The 23,041-nt window shown below is 48.4% G+C and overlaps 1 protein-coding gene across 1 annotated transcript; it reads right to left on the bottom strand.

Moving 5' to 3' along the window:
• Nucleotides 1-1,072: 1,072 nt before the first annotated feature.
• Nucleotides 1,073-20,026, bottom strand: LOC132234757 (DNA dC->dU-editing enzyme APOBEC3-like). Its single transcript, XM_059696516.1, has 9 exons — nucleotides 19,871-20,026; nucleotides 18,640-18,937; nucleotides 18,126-18,241; nucleotides 17,848-17,856; nucleotides 10,840-11,135; nucleotides 9,488-9,626; nucleotides 2,153-2,438; nucleotides 1,717-1,915; nucleotides 1,073-1,112 (listed from the first exon to the last, which is right to left on the bottom strand). The coding sequence occupies exons 1-9, from the start codon at nucleotides 20,018-20,020 to the stop codon at nucleotides 1,073-1,075; spliced, it is 1,533 nt and encodes a 510-aa protein (XP_059552499.1). The 5' UTR covers nucleotides 20,021-20,026.
• Between the last annotated feature and the right edge of the window lie 3,015 nt (nucleotides 20,027-23,041).

Below are 23,041 nucleotides of genomic sequence, written 5' to 3'. Positions count from 1 at the left end.
CATGACACAGATAACTTGGAAGTCTGGTGCATAAAAAGTTTTGTTTTTATAATTTAGTTCACCTTAGTTAGGGTCGTTTTTATATAAGGTAAAAATCTCTCTTTTGATAACAGTGTCTTTATTTCAGGAAGGAAGGATTACTGCATTATGCTGACATTCAGTTGGAAACATTTTTGGGTGTGGGATGATTCATTATCAGTACCAGACTGTCTAATCATAAGCCTTATCCAATCATAAATATTTTAAGGCCCTGGCCCGTGTTGCTCAGTGGTTAGAGCATTCTCTCCTCCTCCCCCCCCCCCCCCCCCCCCACACACACACACACACTGAAGGGTTGCAGGTTCAATTCCTGGTCAAGGGCATGTATCTGGGTTGCAGGTTCAATCCTTGGCTCTGGTTGGGGTGTATGCGGGAGGCAGCCAATCAATGTGTCTCTCTCACATTGATGTTTCTCTCTCTCTTCCTTTCTCCTTCCTTTCCTCCACTTCTACTCTCTCTAAAAAAAAAAATCAATGCAAAAAATAAACCAATCCCAAGGATATTGCCTAGGCAGAATTCTTTGAAAAGACCAATTAGGAGCTAGCAAGACTACCCACCCCCTAAAGTAAAAGGTCCGCACTCCTCTCGCCCTCTCTCTTCTCCCTGGCAGCAGTGGCTTCCTGACATTCCTTCCTGTGGTCGGGGAGCCCACCCCTGCGTCCACGTGGCCTCCACACCTGGACTATTAGACTTTAATTAGCTTGGATACTAAACTGCTCCCCACTGTCACATGGAAAGGAGGCTCCAGACACCGGCCTGCACTTGGAACCCCAGCTACACCTTGTCCAGGACTGGTTTCTCCCAGTAAACTTTGGTTCCATTAATTTGGGGGCGGGGGAAGGCCCCTGGTGGTTGGCAGAGGGGCCCTGTCTCCTGGTTGAACTCCGGGTCAAGGGGACAATTTGCATATTAGCCTTTTATTACATAGGGACTTGGGGAGGGGAGCTTCAGAGAGCAGGAGAGAAAGCTGTGCTGCTTCAGTTTTAGCTAGGGCTCTTCCATTTCAGCCCCAGGAGCCAGCCGCTTGGAGACATCATTCCATCCCAAAAATAAAGTCATGAATCCTCAAGTCCCTGAGGAGACAAAAAGACACACACATTAGCAACTAATGAGGACCTTCTGAGAACAAAGAGTTGAGCAGGAAGAGCTTTTACCATGTGAGCAAAGGCCTAATTAAGCATAGCTGCTCAGCCCGACCAGTGTGGCTCAGTGGTTGAGCAGCGGACTCTGAACCAGGAGGTCACGGTGGGATGCCCCGACAGGGCACATACCGGGTTTTCGAGCCCAATCCCTGGTGTGGGGTGTGCAGGAGGCAGCAGAGCAATGATTCTCTCTCATTATTGATGTTTCCATCTCTCCCTCTCCCTCCCTCTCTAAAATCAATAAAGATATATTTTAAAAAAATAGTTGCTCTTCATACTAGGGGCATTCACATCACAGGGGCTGGGCTACAGTTTGTTACTAAGGAAGCCCTAGCAACCGAATGCAGTCATTCTCTGTCTCCTCAGTCTTCTGATGGCCACACTCATACACATTCATGAACACTTGTGTTCGGTTTAATAACAACATTTGGTTAATGTGGTGAGATGGGAGGACTGAGGAAAGGGGGAGCACCTTTGCTGGGGGACAGGGAGGCGCTGAGGGGTGGAGGGAGGAAGGGTCGGGGTGGGGAGGCACCTGAAGGAGCAGAGAGGCCCAGACTCAGGTGAAGGTTGTGGGAGGTAAGGTGGGGGCGGGGGCGGGGGGTGAGGAAACTCATACCAGAGGATTTCATCAAGCTGCTGCTGCAGACTATGATAATTTCGACGCACATTCTTCCAATACGTGAAGTGCCATCCCCCGTTGTACACAAAATTATCCCAACAGTATTCAAAGTCTGCAGTAAAGAGGGGAGAAAGCAGGCAGGTCTGGCCTAGGAGCCTTTCTCTCCTGAGCCTCCCCTGGGCAACCCCACTCAGGGCCCAGTTTCCTCCTTGCCAGATGTCTTCACTCTGCCTCAGTTTCCCAAGTTCCCCTGCCACTCACTGTCCCTGGGTGCCTCTACTGCCCCCCCCCGTACGCCCCCCCCCCCCCCACACACACACATTCCTGCCCCAGCTCCCTCTGCTCTCACCCTCTGGAGCCATCATGGCCACCTTCGCCCCTGCAGCAACCAGATCTCGAAGCCCCTGCTCATCTTCGTCCTCATACAAGTAGAGGCGGGCGGCGGAGACGCTCAGGTCCACATTCTCGTTCTCATTCAGGAAGTCAGCCACCTGCTCTGCACACTCAAAGCAGGGGCTCCAGGATACGTACCAGGTGACACGGTATTGCACATCAGGACACCGAATCTCATCAGGAAACAGAACCTTCTCACGGAACCAATCCAGAAAGCAGAGTTCTGCGTGGCCAGGATACAACTGGGAGAGACGGGGGGGGGGGGGGGGGGGGACCCTCATAACAAAGCAGGCATGTGGCAGAGCAGGCATGTGACAGAGCAGGCATGTGACAGGACTGGGGGATGGCCACCAGGGGACAGGGAGCAGTAGTCTCAAGGTCATGTTGTTGATTGATTTATCCCCTTTTTATTTTTTAAAAATATGTTTTTATTGATTTTTATTTTTTATTTTATTTATTTTTAAATATATTTTATTGATTTTTTACAGAGAGGAAGAGAGAGGGATAGAGAGCTAGAAACATCGATGAGAGAGAAACACCGATCAGCTGCCTCCTGCACACCCCCTACTGGGGATGTGCCCGCAACCCAGGTGCATGCCCTTGGCCGGTTAGGGCTGATTTTTATTTTTTAAAATATATTTTTATTGATTTAAGAAAGGAAGGGTGAGAGAGATAAAATGTCAGTGGTGAGAGAGAATCATTGATCGGCTGTCTCCTGCACAACCCCCACTGGGGATCCAGCCCACAACCTGGGCATGTACCCTTGACCTGAATCAAACCCAAGACCCTGCAGTCTGCAGGCTGATGCTCTATCCACTGAGCCAAACCAGCGAGGGCTATTTTTATTGATTTTTAGAGAGAGGAAGGGAAAAGGAGAGATAGAAACATTGATGAGAGAGAAGCATCAGAAAGCTGCCTCCTGCACACCTCCCACTGGAGATCAAACCTGCAACCTGGGCATGTGCCCTGAATGGAATCTAACCAGTGACCTCTTGGTACAGGGGTCGATGCTCAACCACCAAGCCTCACCAGTGGAGCGATTCATCCCTTTGTAAACTCCTCCCCTCCCTAATGTTTTATTTACGCATCCCTTACCACACTCCAACGTCCTGAGGGCCTGCTCCAGGCCAGGCCGCTGGGGTCCAGGCTTGTTTCCTGGGTGCTGTCTGCCGGGGAGGGCCCAGAGCCATGCTGCCCACAGGGAGCTACTTGCACCGGTGTCTACTGTGCTCTTGAAATGTGGCTCGCCTGCATTGATGTGTGCAACAAATACGGAATATACACCTTATCTCCATGACGTAGTATTAAAGAGGAATGTAAACCATCTCATGAAGAACTTTTATATTAACTACTAGAGGACAGATGCATACAAATTTGTGCAAGAGTAGGCATTACTTCCCCCGGCTGCCGGCACTGGCTTCCCTCCGGTACCAGGACCTGGGCTTCCCTCCTCCAGCCGCTGGCAGGCACCCAGGACCCGGGTGGCTTTGCCCAGCCCCGGTTTCGTCCGGAAGGACATCAGGAATGATGTCCAGAAGGACGTTCAGTCTAATTAACATATTACCCTTTTATTATTACAGATATGGTGAAACAACATCTTAGATATATTACACAGTACATTATAAACATGAAATTGATCAATTTCTCTGAAAGTTTGAACACTGGGTACTAGAAAAGGTAAAATGACCTAAGTGACCCTGATTACGCTCCCATGGGAAAGTACTGCCACAGTGACACCTGTCCATCCCAGAAGGGCTCTGAGTAGCCTGTGGTCTGGGTGGAGAAGGGAGGGCTGGCGTGTGCTGGACACTTCACAGGAGACCTTAGTGCTTGACTCAGAGCGGGCTGGAGGCAGGCAGGATGTGGGTGTGGGTTCTCCCCTGGGGGTAGCTGGGGGAGGACCTAGCCAGCAGAGCACTTCCTAGGGCCCCATAAGGCACTGGTGCACAGCAGCCCCAACTGTCCTAGACCTTCTTTTTTTTCTTTCTTTTTCTTTTTTGCAATCCACATTTTAATAACAAAGATACTATTTTTAACATGGCCAAGTATACTTGGCTAAGTCCAGAATTTAAAAAACATAAGTATCTAGCCTAGCCCAATAGTTCGACCATACAGTTTTGTACACAACATTCTGTAGGTCAACAGAAAATGCATTTCAGCACAAAAATATTTAAAGAGAATCTCTAAGCACCATTTTATTTCTGCAAAACAGACATATATCTTGTACTGATTAAATATCTACAAATGCTGCCCTAGCTGATTTGGCTCAGTGGATAGAGCGTCAGCCTGTGAACTGAAGGATCCCAGGTTAGATTCCCGGCAAGGGCATATGCCCGGGTTGCGGGCTCGATCCCCAGGAGGGGTCGTGCAGGAGGCAGCCGATCAATGATACTCTCTCATCATTGATGTTTCTACCTCTCTCTCCCTCTCCCTTCCTCTCTGAAATCAATAACAATATATTAAATATCAACAAGTCCTTTTCCTTTACAAAAATACATATATTCCTAATAGACTGAGTCATTAACAATGACCTGGTCATCTTTCACTTCGATTTGAATAATTCATAAGCTAAATCTTACAATCACAAAAAGGTTTTTTTTTAATTAAATCTTTATTGTTCAGATTATTACATTTGTTCCTCTTTTTTCCCCCCATAACTCCCCTCCTCCCAGTTCCTGCCCCACCCTTCGCCCTCACTCCCCACCCACTGTCCTCATCCATAGGTGCACGATTTTTGTCCATTCTCTTCCCGCATCTCCCACACCCCTTTCCCCCCCAAGAATAGTCAGTCCATTCCCTTTCTATGTCCCTGATTCTATTATAATCACCAGTTCATTCTGTACATCAGATTATTTATTCACTTGATTCTTAGATTCACTTGTTGATAGATGCATGTTTGTTGTTCATAATTTGTATCTTTACCTTTTTCTTCTTCTTCCTCTTCTTAAAGGATACCTTTCAGCATTTCATATAATCCTGGTTTGGTGGTGATGAACTCCTTTAGCTTTTCCTTATCTGTGAAGCTCTTTATCTGACCTTCAATTCTGAATGATAGCTTTGCTGGATAAAGTAATCTTGGTTGTAGGCTCTTGGTATTCATCACTTTGAATATTTCTTGCCACTCCCTTCTGGCCTGCAAAGTTTCTGTTGAGAAATCAGCTGACAGTCGTATGGGTACTCCCTTGTAGGTAACTGACTGTCTTTCTCTTGCTGCTTTTAAGATTCTCTCTTTGTCTTTTGCTCTTGGCATTTTAATTATGATGTGTCTTGGTGTGGTCCTCTTTGGATTCCTTTTGTTTGGGGTTCTCTGCGCTTCCTGGAACTGTAAGTCTATTTCTTTGACCAGGTAGGGGAAGTTTTCTGTCATTATTTCTTCAAATAGGTTTTCAATATCTTGCTCTCTCTCTTCTTCTGGCACCCCTATAATTCTGATGTTGGTACGCTTGAAGCTGTCCCAGAGGCTCCTTACGCTATCTTCGTATTTTTGGATTCTTTTTTCATTTTGCTTTTCCGGTTGGGTGTTTTTTGCTTCTTCACATTTCAAATCTTTGACTTGATTCTTGCGCTCCTCTGGTCTGCTGTTGGGTGTCTGTATAATATTCTTTATTTCAGTCAGTGTATGCTTAATTTCTAGTTGGTTCTTTATCACAACATCGAGGGTCTCATTAGATTTCTTGTAGATCTCATTAAGTTTATCGGCAGTTTCTAGAAAATTATTGACCTTAAAAGTGTGGTTTTCAGCTCTGTATCCTCCATTTCTGTCATGTTTCTTTGTCTCCGCATTTTTTTATGCTTTCTTGGTGCACCCCCTTGTGGTCTTTGTGCGCAGTATTGTTGTAGTTAAGCCTTGATTGTTGTTGGCAATACTGGGGGTGATTTGACCTCCAGGCTAACTGGCTATGAGAGTCAGCTGTGTCTGCAGTGGGAGAACTTCTGTGCTGCATCTCTAGGGCAGTGCTAATCTAGCGTTTACCTGAGGCTATCCGGCAAATGCCTCTGTGCAGAGCTTGGGCGGGGCGGGTCCCTGGGGATCTACAGCACGGAGTGAGCAGTTATGGCTGCTCTCAGTTCCGTCCCCAGGGGCTCTGCCTCTCAGAGTCCCAGCAACCGCTGCCTTTGAGTTCTGACCGAAGCCAGACAGTCCTGCCTCTCCCGTTTGAGTCTGGGTCCCTAGAGACTTGCCCGGATCTGGAGCTCGGTGTCTGAAACTCCCTCCCAATTGAAAACAACAACCGCGCCCTCAGCCGTCAGCCCACTCCGCATGCACTCCACACCTTAGTGTTTCACTTCAGCACTGTGCCTCCTCTGTGTCTCAGTATGCTATTCTCTTTCCTCCTAGTTGTAGAACTTGCACTCGGCCAGCCTTCCTGTGGTTCTGGATGATATCCGTTCCGTCTTTTAGTTGTATTTTTGAAGTGGTTGTTCGAGGCAGCAAACTCTGGCGTTAACCTATGCCGCCATCTTCCAGATTCAAAAAGGTTTTTTATGTGCATTAATATGTTACCACTTTTGACCAAAAAAAGCTTAAAATGTTTTATATTTCAAAGGAAAATCAGCAACACAACAGTACACTGTACTCTACAGTGGTTCTGTTTAACGTGAGGGCTCCTCAACCAAACACTGATGCTCACCGGTGCTGCCCCACGGCAGGGCGCAGCAGGGCCCGGGCTCCCTCACGGGCATGTGTCTTGGACCACAGCTTGATAAGGACACTTAGGCCCCCACCCTCGTTCTAAAAAACACAGCAAAAGAAAACTGACCCCAAACACAGGAGGCTGATCCCTTTACATTTCCAATGTGCTGAGCCCCTGCTCCAGTGGACTGACGTGCGTCTGTGGATAAATAATCTGTTTGCTAACTCTACTGTTGCCCAGAAACATTTAATCTTCATTTGTACTAGATTCGTTTCTTATTCCACGAAGCCCTGGAAGATGGAAGAAAACTAGACCCAGCGTGTAACATGTCAGTTGCACTTGGTTCTAGGTTTAAAGGTAATGAACATTGAAAAGCTGCTGAACAATGTCTTAGTGCTGGCTCCTAGGGAAAGGGGCATAACAGATACACGGACACCTTTAAATGAGCATTTAAAATTAAATTATTTTTAAGTGTAATTTCATAACTTTCTGAAAAGGAAGTGCTCAAGCATTTTAAGTGTTTAAAAGCACAGAAAAATATGAAGAAGAAAACACATGATAAGTGACAACTGAATTACTGGGAAGATAATCACTTTTCAATTATTGAGAAAATGCCATTGCTGTAGGGAAAAAATGGTGAAAACCTTGTAATGCATATTTAAGTACATTTTAATGAGATTACAATCTCGTGTTTTTCCATGAAAACTCAGCTGAACTAGGTCCGTCAAGTCAATCCAGCATTAGTTGGTTATTTTGTGCTTTCAAAGGGTTCAGAGTCTCCAGTATATTTAATATTTTCCAACCCTTCATATGCCAGATCTGGCAGACAAGCTATGTTCCTTATTGTGTGTGTGTGTGTGTGTGTGTGTGTGTGTATCTCATTTATAACTAGAGCAGTGGTTCTCAGCCTTCCTAATGCCGCAACCCTTTAATACAGTTCCTCATGTTGTGGTGACCCCCAATTTCATTGTTACAAATTGAACATAATTAAAGCATAGTGATTAATCACAAAAACAATATGTAATTATATATGTGTTTTCCGATGGTCTTAGGTGACCCCTGTGAAAGGGACGTTCGATCCCCAAAGGGGTCGCGACCCACAGGTTGAGAACTGCCGAACTAGAGGCCTGGTGCATGAATTCATGCACAGGTGGGGTCCGGCCAGCCCGCCACCAATCGGAGTGGAGGTGCTAATCAGAGCGGGGCCTGCCAAGGGGAGGGGCTGCGGGTGGTTGGCCAGTCACACCCCCAATTAGGGTGGGGGGGGCTGATCAAAGCAACTGGTTCTGTCATTCAGGTCGCTTGGCTTTTATATATATATATATATATATATATATATATATATATATAGACTAGAGGCCTGGTGCACGTATTTGTGCACTGGTGTGGGGGCGCGACCTGCGAGGATCGGCCTATTGTGGGGGCGCTGCTCATCCCAGTTAGCCAAGCTTCATTCCCACTGTGGAAGCGCACTGACCACCAGGGGGCAGTTCATGTATTAAGTGTTTGCCCCCTGGTGGTCATTGCGCATCATAGTGACTGGTTGACTGGTCATTCTAGTCATTCCGCCATTCAGTCAGTGGGCTTTTATATATATAGATAGCATTTCACATTTTTGTGGTTCTAATCCAGGTATTTAAAGTATGGCCAACACATTCATTTTTACAATTCTCCTACAACCAACATCTTGAGTATCAATCTTAGCCTGTGGGAAATTCCTTATGATAAACCACAGTACGTAGCAGAGGCTTACGTACAGCCTATCAAAGAGACTTCAGGATGCGAGCATTAACTCTGAGGTGGCCCACAGCCTGAGCTCCCAAGGAGAATGGTGTAAGAAGAGTGCTTACTTTGATGTATGTATGATCTAGATCTGAGAGCCATTTTGCTAATTTGGCTGAGTGGCTGAATTCTAATAACAGTAGAGCAATCACTGAGAAACAGGACAGGGAGGTGAAACAGGCCTTTATGAAAATTTTGCTTTTGAAATGGAAAAAGCATTTATGTAAGGGAGTCCAATCGAATGTACTCTTTTCTATACACGTAAGCCTATCAGCACTTTTACCCAAGCCTAAATGCTCTTTCCTCCAAGATGGTTCAAGGTCCCTGGAAGAGGTGGAGACTGAGGGCCAGCAGGTTCAATAGACTCTAGTGCAGGGGTGGGCAAACTTTTTTACTCAAGGGCCACAATGGGTTCTTAAACTGGACTCAGAAGAAGGAGCTGCGGCCGTGTTTCCCGACGTTGCCATGTTAACACTGCTGCTGGTGAAGGAGTGGAGGGGAGAGCAAGAGAACCCTCCGCTCTTTCGGCTCCGCGGGCCGGATAGAACAGCCGAACGGGCCAGATCTGGCCCGAGGGCCGTAGTTTGCCCACGGCTGCTCTAGTGACTAGAGGAGGCCTTGTGGATAAGTCAAATGCCATTGTCTGTGGCAGCGGTGCCAACCTTTCAGACCTCACGGGCCATCAGTGGTCCACAGACCACCCGTTGGCGACTGCTGGTCTATGGTGATTTGGGAGGGTCAGGCAGGGGTATCCAGGGCTAAAACACAGGGCAGTGTTGTGGGAATAAGCCTCTGACATTTTCCATATTATCATCTCCCCACATCCTTCCCTGGCTTAGTTCCTGCCTCTGATGACAGCATCGTGAGGAACATACCTGGTTTCGAAAGACACCATTTTGATAGTCAAGAAATGAGCCATCCTCCCATTTTTCCACTTCAAAGCAGAGGAAGGTAGACTTCCGCCCATAGCCATTTAGATTTTGGAAGTTGAAGTTGAAGGTCTTGGGATACATGCTTCTCATTGGGTTGCAGTGGGCAAGAGAGAAAACAGACAATTCAGTATTCCTACGAGTTTCACCCATCCAGTGACTCCTGAACACATTCCATGGACACTATGGGCACCCTGCCTCCCAGAAACCCCTTCCCTTCAGCTGGGGGAGAGCAGGAGGGCAGGGGCTACTGAGACAGCGGAGTATGGGGGGTGAGGGGGCTCCTGTCCTCTGCCTTAGGGCCCAGCTCTGCTACTTCCAACAACACACGCCCAAACCCATACCCCCAGTCATTTGAATACAGAAATAAGTAATAAAACTGCCTCCACCCCCAAATATTAGATTTTCATATTAAGGTGCAATTTATGATTGACCTTTCAATAATAATGTTTATTATTATTATTTAATGTCAGGCTAACACCTAAATTCACAGGCTCTGGCTACTGTTCTAAGAGCTCCTTGTATCTGAACTCCTCTATTCCTCCCCAGATCCAGGGGCCTCACCCCACTTTACATGGAAGGAAACAGGGCACAGGGAGGGGAGTAGCCTGCCCAAGTCACAGGGCTACTAAGTGACAGAGCCGGTCCCTTGCCCAGGCAAAGCCATGTACAGCCCTTGCATGACGTCAGCTGGCAGCAGTGGCCCTATTGGCTGAGAGGCTCTTTTCTCCCTCATTGTAAACAGCATTTCCCCCACCGGTACGTGCACTATAAACACAAGGGCAGGGATGCCTCTAGGGACATCTGACTTTGCTCTTCTGCTCACAGTGCCAGCACCTTGGGAGAGAGGATTTCCCTTCCTGCTTAGCGAACTCCTCTCACTCTGAGTGGATAACGGGGTCATTAGCACAGAAAGTGGATCCAAGCACTTCAAACCAAATGCCCCCAGTGCTCCACTCATCCTTTAGTGCAATTCTAATGGCCAAGAGGGCATAGGAAAGGCCACAGAGCAGCAGCCCCACGGGCAGGGAGGGACAGCCAGCCCCACAACTGGCAGACTGTGAGGAGGACCAAGTGGACAACAGGCCTGGACGAGGGGCAGGAGGGGCCATTCCGAAGCCATTGTGGAGACATCCCCAGAAGAGGGCAAAGCCCCCATGGAGTGGGGCCTGCAGAGAAGGTGCCCAGAGCGGGAGAGAAGCCAGGCTAGACCAGGGGGAGGACCAGGCTGAGGACAGAGACACCTCAGGGCCCCCAAGTAGAAAGGGCTACAGAGAAGGACAGAGTGGGGGCAGTACCTGGGCCAGGGCACCGGGGTGAATGTGGCCTCCGCCTTGTCCTTGGTCTCCGGCGCTGGCGCTTCATTTCTGCTCACAGGCCCAGGTTTTAGGAAAGTCCCTTGATGGAGGATTTCCCACCTTCTCAGCTGAGGCCCCACCTTCTTCCTGCGTTGGCAGCGGGGGCCGGTGGGCAGCCCTGGGCTGTGATCTTCCTCAACCTCAGACCCACCTTCCCTCCTCCTCTGAGGCCCTCCCTCTGGACAGAGCTGACTTCTGCTGGAGACAGGCTCCTCTGTGCAGAGGGACCCAGGCTTCTTGTAAAGGGAAAGTGAAAGTGATGATGGCAGAGAGAGGGGATGGGACAGGCCCTGCTCCCCTGGGAGTGCCAGGCTGGAGCCCTCCCCACACCACCCTGCACCCAGCCCAAGCCTGAGCCCAGTGCATGCTCTCCCCCTGCCTCCTGTTGAATGATGGGAAAGTGTGGACCTTGGATCAGGGACAGGTATGCGTTGAGTTCTTCGTTCTGGGCTTGGTCCTCTGCTTAGGTCCCTCTGCCTTCACAGGGTGGGGAGGACACAGCTGGCAGGCTCCTGTCCCTCTTGCTTTAGGAAAGCTAATAGACAGGGACCCTTGTCAGTTCCATTGCAAATGCTTTCTTTCAATGTGTGGGTAGGCTCTCGCTTCATGAAGTCTTTCCATGTATAGATGTCTTAATTTTCAATGTTCTCAAATGTATTCATTTTGTCATGTATGTATATGACATGACATAGGCATGTCGTTTTTTATTTTGTATTGGATAGCCAATGCAAGGACATTTAGTGACTTTCCTTCCACGTCATTTTGTCCTACTGATGTGCAATCCCACAATACTAATGTGTGTGTGTGTCATATGCTCCTTTGCTTCATCTGTGCATGCCTGAGCGACTACCACACTGATCTGCTAGGGCTTCAAAGTAGGTCCAATATTTGGTATGTCGATCCACCTTAGCTTCACCTTTGAAGTTGTATTGGCTGTGTACACATTTACATGAAGTTATGGGCAAAATTTCCTTAAAATATGTTTTTTAAATTAATTTCACAGAGAGGAAGGAAGGGGGAGAGAGAGAAAAAAACATCAATGATGAGAGAATCATTCATTGGCTGCTTCCTGCATACCCCCTACTGGGAAAAGATCCCAGAACCTGGGCAAGTGCCCATGCATGAACCTCCTGGTTCATGGGTCCATGGTCAACCACTGAGCCAAACCAGCTGAGTGATGGACAAACTTTTCGTGTTTCATGAGATGCCCTATTATCAATGTGTAGAGCAGGGGTCCTCAAACTTTTTAAACAGGGGGCCAGTTCACTGTCCCTCAGACCGTTGGAGGGCCGGACTATACTTTAAAAAAAAAACTATGAACGAATTCCTATGCACACTGCACATATCTTATTTTGGAGTGAACAAAACGAAAACAAATACAATATTTGTATTTGCATGTGGCCCACAGGCCGTAGTTTGAGGACCCCTCATGTAGAGCAATCTTGGTAGACATAGATGCCTCTGAGGCACTGAGACTCTCCATCCATGAACATGGTATATATCTCCATTTCTGTGGGTCTTATTTTATGTTCTCAGTGAGTCTGAAATGAAGTTAAAGGGGAAGCTGGAAGGGAAGGAAAAAGGCAGCCATGAGGGCAAAGAAGAGGAAAGGGAGCACAGAGAGGAAGAAACAGGATCAAAAAGAAAGATATATCACTCTGGGCAGATGGAGAGAAGCAAAGCAGCGTGGAGAGAGGAAAGAATGGAGGGAGGAAAGGGGCAGAAAGGGAGAATATGAATCCCGGCTCAACTTTGTCTACCTGCAACCTTGGGAAAAGGGAAAAAGAACTTTGCCTCAGAGCAATATGGTGGTTAGTAGTCATTCCCTGCTGTGAGAATTGGTGCAGTCTGGACAAGCTTGGGGACGAAAGGGGCTTCACCCAGGTCCTGAGACATGGTGAGTCTGCACCAAAAGGCAGAGCTTAATTTAGAGAAAAGGGAATGGAGGCCCCTCTCAATACTTTCTGCTCACTTGGGCATGGTGGCGTCACTTCTGGGACTGGCATTCTCTCTGGTACACCTGCAGCAGGGGCGGGAGGAGACACAGAAATGAGGGCAGCAGCGCACAGGACATGCTGGGAGTCCTGGGGAGAGGCCAGGCGAGGCACAGGGTCAGGAGACAGGAGGAACACCCATGGTCAGAGGAGGAGCTGGCAGAGGATAGGGAGTGAGTCCCCATCAGGGAAGGCAGAAGGAGGGGGTCAGGAGCAGGGGCCAACCCTGTCCTGGGTCTCAGCCTCGACCACCTGCTGAGACCCCTAATGGTTCTTGTCACCACTTCTTCCCAACACCAATCTGCACATGGTATGAGCAGAATCTGCTGGAGGACTGAAGGATTATTTGAAAATAGATTGATTCACTGAACCAGAGACTTCCCCTCTTCTTTATAATCACCTCATCCTTTGTTGAAGACTAACTATCTCCTTTGTTAGACATTGTCCAAAAGCCCGACATTTACCTGTCACCACAGCCCCGAGGTCAGTCACTGTTACTCTCTGTGTTACAGTGAGGAATCCAAGAGGCAGCCCTGTTCCCTCTGCCACACAAACAGGGTCTCCACAGGAAGGAAACACTCCTGGAAACAGATTTATGGGCTGCCCATCAGCTGCCCTTCATGGTCGGTCCCTGCTATTGTCCACAGAGAGGACGTACAGGCTTGAAAGTTCTGTGGTTGGTCCAGTCCTCTCTCTCCCCTCTGGGAATGAGGCATGATGTGTGGAGGTGGGCCACCATCTGAGAATTGGAGGAGACCAGCAGGAGAAGACAACCCCCCAGAGCTGAGTTGGGGTTCTGGGGTGGGGGACACGATTCCAATAGCATCACTGGGCGGTTGAGCCAGCTGCACACTGTCCTACTCCCCCCACAGGTCTTGTCCTGGGAACCAAGCTGACTTTCAGCTCCTCCATGGCGACCACAGTCCCCTGACAACCCAGCCTTCTGTCCTTGATCTCATTCCTGCCCCTTGTCTCCCACCATTGGCCCCCAGCCCTGCTTTGCCCAACCCCACCCCACCACACCCCACCACCCCACCACCCCTCTCCTGTCCTTTTCTTCCATCTCCTCAGGTCACTTTGTCTATCAAGTCTTCCCTCTGGCTTGTGTCCTCCTGACTCAGTCCCTTCCTACTGCTTTGGCCATGAGCATCATGACTGTCCTTATTCTCTATCCCTCCAATGTCTCTCAAACTAAAGGATTCAGTCCCAGTCCCTCACAGTCCTGTGTGAGGTTGTGACACGGGTGGTCCGGACATGTGAGCAGAAGGCTGTGGTGAGAGACCTGGGTCTTCGTTGCCTGTAAGGCCTTGTGCCAGATGTCCAGATGCCAAGGGCTCGCTCAGCATGATTCAGGCTCCACAGAGACACGGCAGGACAGACAGCTGCTGCCTGCACTGCATAATGCATGGGCCAGGTCCTGGGAAGGGCAGAGGGATCCTGTCTGCAGGGAAGCTCCCCCCTCTAGCTTCCTCTCCAAGGAGTGGAATTGGAAAGGCCTGAGGACACAGTAATCCCCAGCCCTCCCCTCAGCCAATGTCAACTTCAATTGCTCTTCCCAATAGTGACCCTGAGCCTTTCTCTTCTCTTATTGCATGGGCTGTCATTTCATGACAGCACTGTTGGGGTCCAACCCCAGCAGGTCCAGGGGTTCCCAAAGGTATGAATGGAGTCAGCAAAGAAGGAATGACGCGGGGACAGCGTTAAGTTGATCAGCAGCCTAGCCAGGTTCTCTAGCCAGGTTCTAGCCAGGTACTCTCTTTATTCTCCTGTTACATCTGTATTTATATCATTTGATTTTAATCCTATCCATTCTATTCCAAAGGTTAGGGGGTTTGTTTTCTCCATTCCAAGGTCAATACTCTACTGTTCTGTTAAGCTACAAGGAAGTAACTGAAGGAGATTATCCTAAGTAAAGATTATGTAGCTTAAGTGTGATTGTTCATAGTTAAGGTGATTAACTACCCGCCCGGCACTTAGTTAAGGGGTTTTACTGATTTATTCCCTTCCTTAGTCCTGTTAATCTGTAACTCCAGGGGAAAATCTCCACCTGGGAAAACAATCTTTCTCAGAGAGGTGACCTTAGTAAAAACACATAGTGCTAAGAAGGGGAGCAAACATATTAAGAACAGTATGCCATATACGCCAGGTCCCTTGAAACATATGCTGTTCAGATGTTTCTTCCCTGCAGCGACTGTGTCAAGCAGCAATGATGGACCTGCTTCAGGCACAGCACTACTCTCGGCATATCTTCGGTCAATGTGTTTACGCTTTTGACTTTGAGATTCTGCTGCTATAAATATTGCTAATTTTCCCTAACCAGTTGCAATTAGTGTGACCACTGCCCTCCTCTGAGGTACATACAGAAGAGAAAAGCATTTTCACTTTTGCAAGTGCTTATTGAACTATTTGAACTTCATGAAATACAGAGAAAAAAACATTTTGTGGAAGATTCTTAATCTTTCATGTTATTGCTTTGGACTTAAAATCAATGTAAATAGACCAAGATGGCGGCATAGGTTAACGCCGGAGTTTGCTGCTTTGAACAACTATTTCAAAAGTGAAACCAAAAAACGGAAGGGACATCACCCAGAACCACAGGAACGCTGGCTGAGTGGAAGTCCTACAACTAGGAGGAAAGAGAAATGCATACGGACACTCAGAGGAGGCGCAGTGCTGAAGTCAAATTCTGAGGTGCGGAGTGCGCGGAGCGGGCTGGCGGCGGAGGGCGCGGTTGTTGTTTTCAATCGGGAGGGAGTCGCAGACTCTGAGCACCAGATCCGGGCGAGTCTTTAGGGACCCAGACTCAAACGGGAGAAGCGGGACTGTCTGGCTTCGGTCAGAGCGAGTGCAGCTTTCTCTCCGAGCTTTGCAGTGGGTGTTGGGACTCAGAGAGGCAGAGCCCCTTGGGACAGGACTGAGAGCCGCCATAACTGCTTTCTCCGGCCCACCCTGTTGATCCTGTGCGACCCACCCCGCCCAAGCCCTGCACAGAGGCATTTGCCGGATAGCCTCAGGCAAAGGCTAGATTAGCACCTCCCTAGAGGACAGAAGTTCTCTCACTGCTGACACAGCTGATTCTCATAGCCACTTGGCCTGGAGGTCAAACCCTCCCTGGAATTAGCTACAACAATCAAGATTTATCTATAAGACTGCGAACAAAGACCACTAGGGGGTGCACCAAGGAAGCATAACAAAATGCGGAGACAAAGAAACAGGACAAAATTGTCAATGGAAGAAATAGAGTTCAGAACCACACTTTTAAGGTCTCTCAAGAACTGTTTAGAAGCTGCCGATAAACTTAATGAGATCTACACGAAAACTAATAAGACCCTCGATCTTATATTGGGGAACCAACTAGAAATTAAGCACACACAGACTGAAATAACGAATATTATACAGACGCCCGACAGCAGACCAGAGGAGCGCAAGAATCAAGTCAAAGATTTGAAATGCGAGGAAGCAAAAAACATCCAACCGGAAAAGCAAAATGAAAAAAGAATCCAAAAATGCGAGGATAGTGTAAGGAGCCTCTGGGACAGCTTCAAGCGTACCAACATCAGAATTATAGGGGTGCCAGAAGATGAGAGAGAGCAAGATATTGAAAACCTATTTGAAGAAATAATGACAGAAAACTTCCCCCACCTGGTGAAAGAAATGGACTTACAGGTCCAAGAAGCTCGGAGAACCCCAAACAAAAGGAATCCAAAGAGGACCACACCAAGACACATCATAATTAAAATGCCAAGAGCAAAAGATAAAGAGAGAATCTTAAAAACAGCAAGAGAAAGAAACTCAGTTACCTACAAGGGAATACCCATACGACTGTCAGCTGATTTCTCAACAGAAACTTTGCAGGCCAGAAGGGAGTGGCAAGAAATATTCGAAGTGATGAATACCAAGAGCCTACAACCAAGATTACTTTATCCAGCAAAGCTATCATTCAGAATTGAAGGTCAGATAAAGAGCTTCACAGATAAGGAAAAGCTAAAGGAGTTCATCACCACCAAACCAGGATTATATGAAATGCTGAAAGGTATCCTTTAAGAAGAGGAAGAGGAAGAAAAAGGTAAAGATACAAATTATGAACAACAAATATGCATCTATCAACAAGTGAATCTAAGAATCAAGTGAATAAATAATCTGATGAACAGAATGAACTGTTGATTATAATAGAATCAGGGACATAGAAAGGGAATGGACTGACTATTCTTGGGGGGGAAAGGGGTGTGGGAGATGTGGGAAGAGACTGGACAAAAATCCTGCACCTATGGATGAGGACAGTGGGTGGGGAGTGAGGGCGGAGGGTGGGGCGGGAACTGGGAGGAGGGGAGTTATGGGGGGGAAAAAAAAGGAACAAATGTAATAATCTGAACAATAAAGATTTAATTAAAAAAAAACAAATGTAATAATCTGAACAATAAAGCTTTAATTTAAAAAAAATCAATGTAAATAAATAATCTCCTATTTGTGACTCTGATAGTAATGAGTACAATATTACTGGTGTGGATTTGGAACATATCACTGATTTTAATGAAAAGTGAATCAATCAGATTTTTAAAAAATTCTTTATGAGCTCATTCATTGCCTTTTCCTAGTTTCTTTCAATCAACTTGGAGATGGTGGCAAATGATGAGTTTTTATTACTTGTTTTTATTTTATTTTATTTTATTTTTTATTGATTTCAGAGAGGAAGAGAGAGGGAGAGAGAGACAGAAACATCAATGATGAGAGAGAATCATTGACTGGCTGCCTCCTGCTCAGGGATGGAGCCTGCAACCCCAGCATGTGTCCTTGACTGGAATTGAATCCGGGACCCTTCAGTCCACAGGCCGAAGGTCTAGCCACTAAGCCAAGCCAGGTAGGGCCGTTTTCACTTCTTAAAGAAAGTGTTTTATTCCTTGTTCACCAGAAGTCTTCTCACTTGTTTAGAGAGATGGAAGTCCTTCCTTCAGTTTCCCTGATTCTGGATCGAGAAGGAGGAGGTGGAGGAAGCAGGGAGTGAGGCAGGTGGGAAGGTGAAAAGAGCAGAGTCTGGGGCAGTCACAAAGCGGGGGAAGGAAAAGGGGCGCAGGAGGGGAGAAAGCAGAGGGACTTGAGAGACCTGAAGGGAGGGAGGGACCTGGGTCCCAGGGGGGAACAGGTGACCCAGAGGGAGAGAAAGGCCCAAGGGGAGTAGAGGAGGGGAGGGGGTGTTGTGGGGGAGGGGAGGGGTTTCAAAGGGAGGAACCTCACCCTGAGAATGTCCTCCAAAGTCTTAGATAGGCTGCAACTGTTTATATATATTCCTTTCCAGTACCGGAATGGTTTATGGGGGTCATCCACAAAGATCTTCCTGCAGTAGGCAAAGTCTGAAAGGAACAGGGGAGACCATGGTGCGCTTCAGCTCCAGGAGCCTTGAGGGGACACACAGTGTGTGACTCTTAGGGACCGCTCTTCCCATCATGATTTCTGACCCTTTTCTCTTTCCTTCCGGGGACTTCATTGTCACTTCAGTCCCCTTTCTTCCTGTGAATCTGAGCCACATCTCCATGCCCCCTTCTGGAAGCCTCCTTCTTGCAGGTGTCCTCCACCTCCCTCACCATTCTGGACCACCTCTCTCCCCTGAACTTCTCCAGGAGACTCCCCGACTCCAGCACCACCTCCACAGGCAGCTAAGGGGGCTTCTCCTTCCTTTCTGGGGATTCTAGGTCCTACCTGCCTGGTCCTAGTCCTCCCACATCCCTGCCCCGGTGCCCTCTGCTCTCACCAGCTGGAGTCATTATTGCCACCTGGGCCCCTGCGCCTTGCAGGCTGCGCAACCCCTGCTGGTACTGGGGCCTCTTGGAGTAGTAGAGGCGGGCAACAAAGATGCTCAGCTGCACATACTTGTGGTCCTTCAGGAACTCGACCACCTGCCTCGCACATTGGAAGCAGGGGCTCCAGGACATGAACCATGTGACATAGTATTTCTCCTCGTGGGACAGGTTCTGGGCCAAGAATGCTGGCTGGGTCTTGAACCAATTCAAGAAGCAGATTTCTGTGTGCTCAGGCTTCTCGGGATAGAACTGGGAGAGACGAAGAGAGGAAAGAGATCCTCTGAGCGGGCAGAGCAGGCATGTTGCGGGGCTGGAGGAGTGGGGATCAGGGGACAGGGAGCCAGAGTCTCAGAAGCATGTTATTGATTGATTCTTTTTTAAACATCTCCCCTCTAGGCTGTTTTAGCTTAGTCATCCCTTCCTACCCTCATCCATGAACTCCAAACCCACCCTCCCATTCTTTCATTCTATGAGCATTCCAGGTGCCTGCTCCAGGCCAGGCTGCTGTGTCAAGGCTTGTTGTCTGGGTGCTGTCTGCCGGGGAGGGCCCTGAGCCGTGCTGCACACAGAGAGCCACTAGCACAGGTGTCAACTGTGCTCTTGAAATGTGGCTCACCTGCACTGATATATGTGACAATTACTGAGTACACTCCTTATCTCCATGGCGTGGTATGAAAGAAGATTGTAAATTATCTCATGAAGAACTTTTGTATTAACAATATGTTGAAACAATATCTTCGACATATTACAAAGTACATTATCTACATTAAATTATTTGATTCCTCTAAAAGTTTGACCCCAGGGTACTAGAAAATGTTAAATGACACAAGTGACCCCAATCGTGCTGCCACGGGTAGGACTGCCACGGTGACACCCCGTCCACCCCATAAGGGCTCTGAGTAGTCTGCTGTCCAGGTGGGGAAGGGAGGGCTGGTGTGGTGGACACTTCACAGGAGACCTTAGTGTTTGGCTGCAGGGCGGAGGCTTGCTCTGTGTATGCTGAGGCTTCCGTCCTCGCCCAGGTGTACCTGGCATTTCAGGATGGTCAGGTAGTGACATCCAGGGCTAAACCTTAGGACAATGTTGTGGTAAGAAGCCTCTGGCATTTTACATATTATCATTTCCCCACATCCTTCCCTGACTTAACTCCTGCCTCTGATGACAGCATCATGGGGCACATACCTTATTTTCAAAAACCCCGGTGTCCATGTCGAAGGGTAAGCCCCTCTGTGTTCTTTCCACTTTGTAGCAGAGGTAGCAGCCATTGCGACCTCCATGGTCAGGGCAGTTTTTAAAGTGAAAGTAGAAATACTTAGGACTTAAACTTCTCATTGGGTTCCTGGGGGCAGGAGAGAAAAGAGAAAATGCAGGGTTCCTTTGAGTTTCTCCCATCTGGTGGCCTGGGCACCCTGCCTCCCAGCAACCCCTTCCCTTCACCATTTCCTGCCACCTCCAGGCAGGAAGCTGGGGGAGAGCAGGAGGGCAGGGGCTGCAGGAACAGCAGGGGCTCCTGTCCTCTCCCTTAAGGTCTGGCTCTGCTGCTTCCAACAACACACGCCCAACCCCCAACCCCAATCATTTGAAAACAGAAATGAGTAATAAAACTGCTTCCACCCCCAAATATTAGATTTTCATATTAAGGTACAATTCATGGCTGACCTTTCACCTATGCATGTTTATTATTATTATTTTATGTCAGGCTAACACCTAAATTCACAGGCTCTGGCTACTGTTCTAAGAGCTCCTTGTATCTGAACTCCTCTATTCCTCCCCAAATCCAGGGGCCTCACCCCATTTTACAGAGGAGGAATCGGGGCACAGAGAGGGGAATAGCCTGCCCAAGTCACAGGGCTGCTAAGTGACAGAGCCGGTCCCTTGCCCAGGCAAAGCCATGTCCAACCCTTGCATGAGGTCAGCTGGCAGCCGTGGCCCTATTGGCTGAGAGGCTCTTTTCTCTCTCATTTTAAACAGCATTTCCCCCACCAGTGGGTGCACTATAAACGCGAGGGCAGGGATACCTCGGGGGATAGTCTGACTTTGCTCTTCTGCTCACAGTGCTGGCACCTTGGGAGAGAGGATTTCCCTTCCTGCTTAGCGAACTCCTCTCACTCTGAGTGGATAACGGGGTCATTAGCATAGAAAGTGGATCCAAGTGCTTCAAACCAAATGTCCTCAGTGCTCCACTCATCCTTTAGTGCAGTGATGGCGAACCTATGACATGCGTGTCAGAGGTGACACACGAACCAATTTTTTTGGTTGATTTTTCTATGTTAAATGGCATTTAAAGATATAAAATAAATATCAAAAATATACATCTTTCTTTTACAATGGTTGCAAATATCAAAAAATTTCTATATGTGACACAGCACCAGAGTTAATTTAGGATTTTTCAAAATGCTGACACGCCGAGGTAAAAAAGTTCACCATCACTACTTGAGTGCAATTCTAATGGCCAAGAGGGCACAGGAAAGGCCACAGAGCAGCAGCCCCACGGGCAGGGAGGGACAGCCAGCCCCACAACTGGCAGACTGTGAGGAGGACCAAGTGGACAACAGGCCTGGACGAGGGGCAGGAGGGGCCATTCCGAAGCCATTGTGGAGACATCCCCAGAAGAGGGCAAAGCCCCCATGGAGTGGGGCCTGCAGAGAAGGTGCCCAGAGCGGGAGAGAAGCCAGGCTAGACCAGGGGGAGGACCAGGCTGAGGACAGAGACACCTCAGGGCCCCCAAGTAGAAAGGGCTACAGAGAAGGACAGAGTGGGGGCAGTACCTGGGCCAGGGCACCGGGGTGAATGTGGCCTCCGCCTTGTCCTTGGTCTCCGGCGCTGGCGCTTCATTTCTGCTCACAGGCCCAGGTTTTAGGAAAGTCCCTTGATGGAGGATTTCCCACCTTCTCAGCTGAGGCCCCACCTTCTTCCTGCGTTGGCAGCGGGGGCCGGTGGGCAGCCCTGGGCTGTGATCTTCCTCAGCCTCAGACCCACCTTCCCTCCTCCTCTGAGGCCCTCCCTCTGGACAGAGCTGACTTCTGCTGGAGACAGGCTCCTCTGTGCAGCAGGACCCAGGCTTCTTGTAAAGGGAAAGTGAAAGTGATGATGGCAGAGAGAGGGGATGGGACAGGCCCTGCTCCCCTGGGAGTGCCAGGCTGGAGCCCTCCCCACACCACCCTGCACCTAGCCCAAGCCTGAGCCCAGTGCATGCTCTCCCCCTGCCTCCTGTTGAATGATGGGAAAGTGTGGACCTTGGATCAGGGACAGGTATGCGTTGAGTTCTTCGTTCTGGGCTTGGTCCTCTGCTTAGGTCCCTCTGCCTTCACAGGGTGGGGAGGGCACAGCTGGCAGGCTCCTGTCCCTCTTGCTTTAGGAAAGCTAATAGACAGGGACCCTTGTCAGTTCCATTGCAAATGCTTTCTTTCAATGTGTGGGTAGGCTCTCGCTTCATGAAGTCTTTCCATGTATAGATGTCTTAATTTTCAATGTTCTCAAATGTATTCATTTTGTCAGGTATGTATATGACATGACATAGACATGTCGTTTTTTATTTTGTATTGGATAGCCAATGCAAGGACATTTAATGACTTTCCTTCCATGTCATTTTGTCCTACTGATGTGCAAGGCCACAATACTAGTGTGTGTGTATGTGTGTGTGTGTGTGTGTGTGTGTGTGTGTGTGTGTGTGTGTGTTGAGTGTGTTTCCCTCCACGTCCTGCGTGATTCAGGGTTCAGGGTCTGGAAGAGGAGCCGCACACAAATGAAAGAAAAGAGACCAGAGACAATTTAGAAATATTGGGGGACCAGGCAGGCAAGTCCAACTCAAGGAGAGGGACTTCCAATGGTGCTCAGGCCGCACCAACCTTTTATTGATCTGGGATACACCCATAGCATAGCCCTTAGGCAGGCAAGTTCCAGTAACACACAGACTAGCCCACCCACAGGCAATTTCCAGCAATAGGCAGACTATCTTATCAATAAGGATTTACATGATTAAAGGTGGGGAGGTTGCTTCAGCTACCATTATCTAGATTAACTGGGTGAAGCACAGCTCCGACCTTTGCTAGGGCTTCAAAGGTCACCAGACTTTGGGGTCTCTGTCCAAGCTTCTCAGCTAGTGAAGATAGGTGGTCTCTGACGTGTGTGTGTGTGTGTGTGTGTGTAGGTTGTCTCTGACTCTCTCATATGCTCCTTTGCTTCACCTGTGCATGCCTGAGCGACTACCACACTGATCTGCTAGGGCTTCAAAGTAGGTCCAATATTTGGTATGTCGATCCACTTTAGCTTCACCTTTGAAGTTGTATTGGCCGTGTACACATTTACATGAAGTTATGGGCAAAATTTCCTTAAAATATGTTTTTTAAATTA

Source organism: Myotis daubentonii, chromosome 1, assembly GCF_963259705.1.
Source record: "Myotis daubentonii chromosome 1, mMyoDau2.1, whole genome shotgun sequence".
NCBI lineage: Eukaryota > Metazoa > Chordata > Mammalia > Chiroptera > Vespertilionidae > Myotis > Myotis daubentonii.
Note: the sequence above shows the minus strand (reverse complement) of the source record. Positions and strands in the feature narration are given on the sequence as shown.